This window comes from Pseudorasbora parva, chromosome 19 (assembly GCF_024679245.1).
Source record: "Pseudorasbora parva isolate DD20220531a chromosome 19, ASM2467924v1, whole genome shotgun sequence".
Classification (NCBI taxonomy): Eukaryota; Metazoa; Chordata; class Actinopteri; order Cypriniformes; family Gobionidae; genus Pseudorasbora; species Pseudorasbora parva.
In genome coordinates this window covers 3,108,738-3,113,138 of record NC_090190.1, presented here as the reverse complement: position 1 = coordinate 3,113,138, position 4,401 = coordinate 3,108,738, and the positions used below count along the sequence as shown (strand labels likewise).

The 4,401-nt window shown below is 39.5% G+C and overlaps 1 protein-coding gene across 1 annotated transcript; it reads left to right on the top strand.

Annotated features, from left to right (window-relative positions):
* Nucleotides 1-3,221: 3,221 nt before the first annotated feature.
* On the top strand, nucleotides 3,222-3,626 carry LOC137048374 (octapeptide-repeat protein T2-like). Its single transcript, XM_067426508.1, has one exon. The coding sequence runs from the start codon at nucleotides 3,222-3,224 to the stop codon at nucleotides 3,624-3,626; it is 405 nt and encodes a 134-aa protein (XP_067282609.1).
* The last annotated feature ends 775 nt before the right edge of the window (nucleotides 3,627-4,401 follow it).

Here is a 4,401-nt window from a genome sequence, read left to right as displayed (position 1 = left end):
CCTTTATTAAAATATTATTAAAAGGTTTTGTAAGCATATTGGGTAATTGTGTGTTATTTCTGATGATGCAGTGAAACATGCCAAATAGTGCTATTTTCATGATTTATCACATTTGTATGTGGTTCAGATACAAAAGTATTTTGAGTTTCTATTTATTAAACTAATTTCCTTCATTGTATCAACTCAAAGTTTTAATTTCAATAAACTCAAAATTTTAAGGCAACCAGGTTACTTACTTTTTTAAGTTAAACCAACAAAAACCAACAAAATTTTTTTACAGTGTAGTATTACAGCACATTGTGTGTGTGTATTAGCACCGTTTGTAGTTTTTCTTGTGGTGTAAGATAGAGCGTTTGGACCCGGAAGTGCTGCCGCCTGACGTCAGTCTTAACAACCGGATAGGGCACAACTGTATTCATTTTACTGAATTTTCCATATTTATTTTTTACAGGTGCTTTTCCTGTATTTAGTATTTTGAACTTCACTGCATTCTATGTTACGGTCAACAGAAAAGTCTATACAATTCCTGGATAATGCCGTCAGTACTTTTTCCATGATTTTACGGATTTATTTTTTTTACAGTGTATGATTGTAGGGGTAGACTGAAGGTAAATTTGAACAAAAATAACATTTCAGAAATATGTGAAAAATTAGGGAGGCTTTCTCAGCTGTAGAGGGATTATTTATATTGGACAATTCATGAAAATGTGAAAATGTTCCTTTCTTTTCTTTGCAATACTTTATGGAAACGGTGGTGGAAAATAATGCATTATTTATGTTTTCCCTTTTCTATGAGTGTTTATGCTTTTCCTTTCTCTGATTTTTTTCTCTTTTAAAAAACATCAATTGCTTATAAATGATCTGTCAACACAAATAAACCGGCTTTGATTGCCAACATTTACAGTGTTGTTTCTCAGGGATTAACATGATTTGAAAATAGAATTACATAGAAAATATAATCTTTTTGTTTGTTTTCTCTGATGCATGTTGGGCCAATAATAGCTTATATTTTAAAAGCATGCAGAAGAAATGCATTCTACCAATCATAACAACATTAAAGAAGCATACCCCAAAACCCTCTTCAGCATATTTTGTGGGCTTCACATGTGTTCTCTGAGGGATCCCGATGAAACTTTCTTAGAGATGAAACCAGAGAAGTCCAGTCAATGTTGTTTATTTCACATAGAGATATCATGCCACGAGGTAAACGTCACTGAAATATTTTTAGTCCTGGTGGTTGCATTCTGCTAGACATATTACATGCTGCGGAAGTTGGCGCCAACGCTGTCCCCTATCTGAGCTGATAGAGTTTCAGGATAGCCTTTCCTCTGTCCACGCTAACGGCCAAACTCATCATGTGTCATTTTTAGTACACCTCGAGTCCTTCATCGAGCCTCTGAACGCCTCCTGCGGTCAATGAGCGATCACACAGCCGTATTCACGTGTGTTTAACTCAACTCACATCTGTACACAATGCACAATGAGTTGAATATTTCATTTCAATCACTAATCAGAGGAAACTTAGGGAATAACTTAGTTTTAGTGCTTGAATTTGGTTAGTGGTCTGACTTTATATTGTGTGCGGAGGGCTTGCACATGTTTGCTGTGTGCAAATGTGTTATGTGCATTTTAATGGTCTTCCCTGATTATAGTATTATAGTGAAATAAAGAAATAAAGAAACGCAGCAAGAAATGCAGAAATAATGAATGAAATCATGAAAGAAAGAAATGCATCAAGAAAAAGAAAGAAATGCGAAAAGAAAAAGAATTGCAAAAAGAAAGAAAGAAAGAAAGAAAGAAAGAAAGAAAGAAAGAAAGAAAGAAAGAAAGAAAGAAAGATGCTCACTCAAGTGGTTCTTCTTAACACTGTATAATAAAGTTTTCTTCTTGTTATATTGTACAATATCACCACATAAAACAAAAGTCATATTAGTGCATATTTCAGTGCTGCTTCTTTTTTTTTGGGGGGGGGGGGGGGTTATTTATTACATATATCATATCTTATATCTTTTAGGTTGGTCATATTTCTGTAATTAATCTCATAGGATTCTCTCCTGTACCCACAGCTCAATGACCAGAGACCGATGGACTGGAACAAAAACAGAAATTGTGATTATGAGGAAAATCATTTTCTTTGCTATGTCTGGTCCGATCCCGATCCCTCAGAGCATCTCCTGTGGGCAATAGAATCGCATATGAGGCACAAATGTGCTTCATAAACGGGCCGTTTTCAATTTTACCGCTGGGCTCAACCATGCGGCGGAAATGGAATCTGCAGAGTGAAACGTCTGAATAAAGGAGTGTGAAGAGAGAGAGCGGCTCAAGGTGATTCTCCTGCGTTACTTCTGCACTCCGCGGAGGGCCAGAATAAAAACAATTTTATACTTCAGTAAAACATTTTTCACATACATTTCTGCATGAGTAATTATATTCTTTTTTCAGTCCTCCAAAAGACAAAAATAGAAGATGGGAGCAAAACACTTTCACGGCATCAAATGAATAAGAGCTGGCGTTTGTGTTGAAAGACGAGACTCTAGAACAGTTTCTGTTCTCACAGTATAGTGATTAAAGTGAGGAGGAAGAGAGGAAGAGAGGATGAAGAGAGGAAGAGATGATGATGAGGAGAAAGAGGAAGAGAGCAGGAAGAGAGCAGGAAAAGATGAGGATGATGAGGAAGAGAGGATGAAGAGAGGAAGAGATGATGATGAAGAGGAAGAGAGGAAGAGAGCAGGAAGAGAGGAAGTGATGAGGATGAGGAGGAAGAGAGGAAGAGAGGAGGATGAGGAGGAAGAGAGGAAGAGATGAAGATGAGGAGGAAGAGGAAGAGAGCAGGAAGAGGAGGAAGAGAGCAGGAAGAGAGGAAGAGATGAGGATGAGGAGGAAGAGGGGAAGAAGAGAGGAAGACAGGAGGAAGAGATGAGGATGAGGAGGAAGAGAGCAGGAAGAGAGGAGGAAGAGAGGAAGAGAGGAGGATAAGGAGGAAGAGAGCAGGAAGAGAGGAAGAGAGCAGGAAGAGAGAGGAAGAGAGGAGGATGAGGAGGAAGAGAAGAAGAGAGAAAGAGAGGAGGATGAGGAGGATGAGAGGAAGAGAGGAGGATGAAGAGAAAGAGAGGAAGAGATGAGGAAGAGAGGAGGATAAGGAGAAAGAGAGGAAGAGAGGAGGATGAGGAGGAAGAGAGCAGGAATAGAGGGAGAGTGGAGGAAGAAAGGAAGAGAGGAGGATGAGGAGGAAGACAAGAAGAGAGAAAGAGGGGAGGATAAGGAGGATGAGAGGAAGAGAGGAGGATGAAGAGAAAGAGAGGAAGAGATGTGGAAGAGAGGAGGATAAGGAGAAAGAGAGGAAGAGAGGAGGAAGAAACCAGGAAGAGAGGAGGATGAAGAGAAAGAGAGAAAGAGATGTGGAAGAGAGGAGGATAAGGAGAAAGAGAGGAAAAGAGGAGGAAGAAGCCAGGAAGAGAGGAGGATTAATAGAAAGAGTGGTAGAGATGAGGAAGAGAGGAGGACAAGGAGGAAGAGAGCAGGATGAGAAGAGGAAGAGAGCAAGAGAGGAAGAGATGAGGATAAGGAGGAAGAGAGCAGGAAGAGAGGAGGATGAGGAGGAAGAGAGGAAAATGAGAGGAGGATGAGAGGAAGAAAGGAGCATGAAGAGAAATAAAGGAAGATAGGAGAAATAGAGGAAGAAGAGAGTGAAGAGAGAAGGAAGAGAGGAGGATGGAGAGGAAGAGCTGAAGGTGTCCACACACACACACACACACACACACACACACACACACACACACACACACACACACACACAGACATTTAAACTCATTTAAATACTTGTAGAAAAGTTACAAAGCTGCTGTCACTTTAAGGCTGAATGCACGGATCCGATACACTGATACACATCTGATATTCTCACACTGTTCACCTTCACTGAAGACAGAATCAACTTTGCTGATGTGAATACTCCACAAAATGAACATTTTGACATCCGTCTTCTTCCATTTTGCTCTAAACTATAAATCAGTGTTTAATAAATGCTGTGAAATCATTGAACTTCACGAGACTCTACAAGAGTGATTCCTGAAAGGCTTTCTGCAAAAACCCAAACACCTTTTAAAGAAGAAAAAAATCATCCACTGGCTTTCAGAGCTGCTACAGAAACGACTTTCAAATAAAGTAAAAGTCATAAGTTTCCAGAAAATATAATACTCAAGTAAAGTACTGATACTCAAAAAGTGTACTTAAGTACAGTATCGTTCTTTTGAGCCGGTTCTCAGCAAGTAACTGGTCGAGCCGGTTCATTAATCGAACTGAATCGAACTTTAGTTCCGTGATGATGACGCAACATGGAAAAGCCGAAGTAGCACAGTCCGACTGAAAAAGAACCGATTGAGGCGGCTCAAACATCTGTCAAAG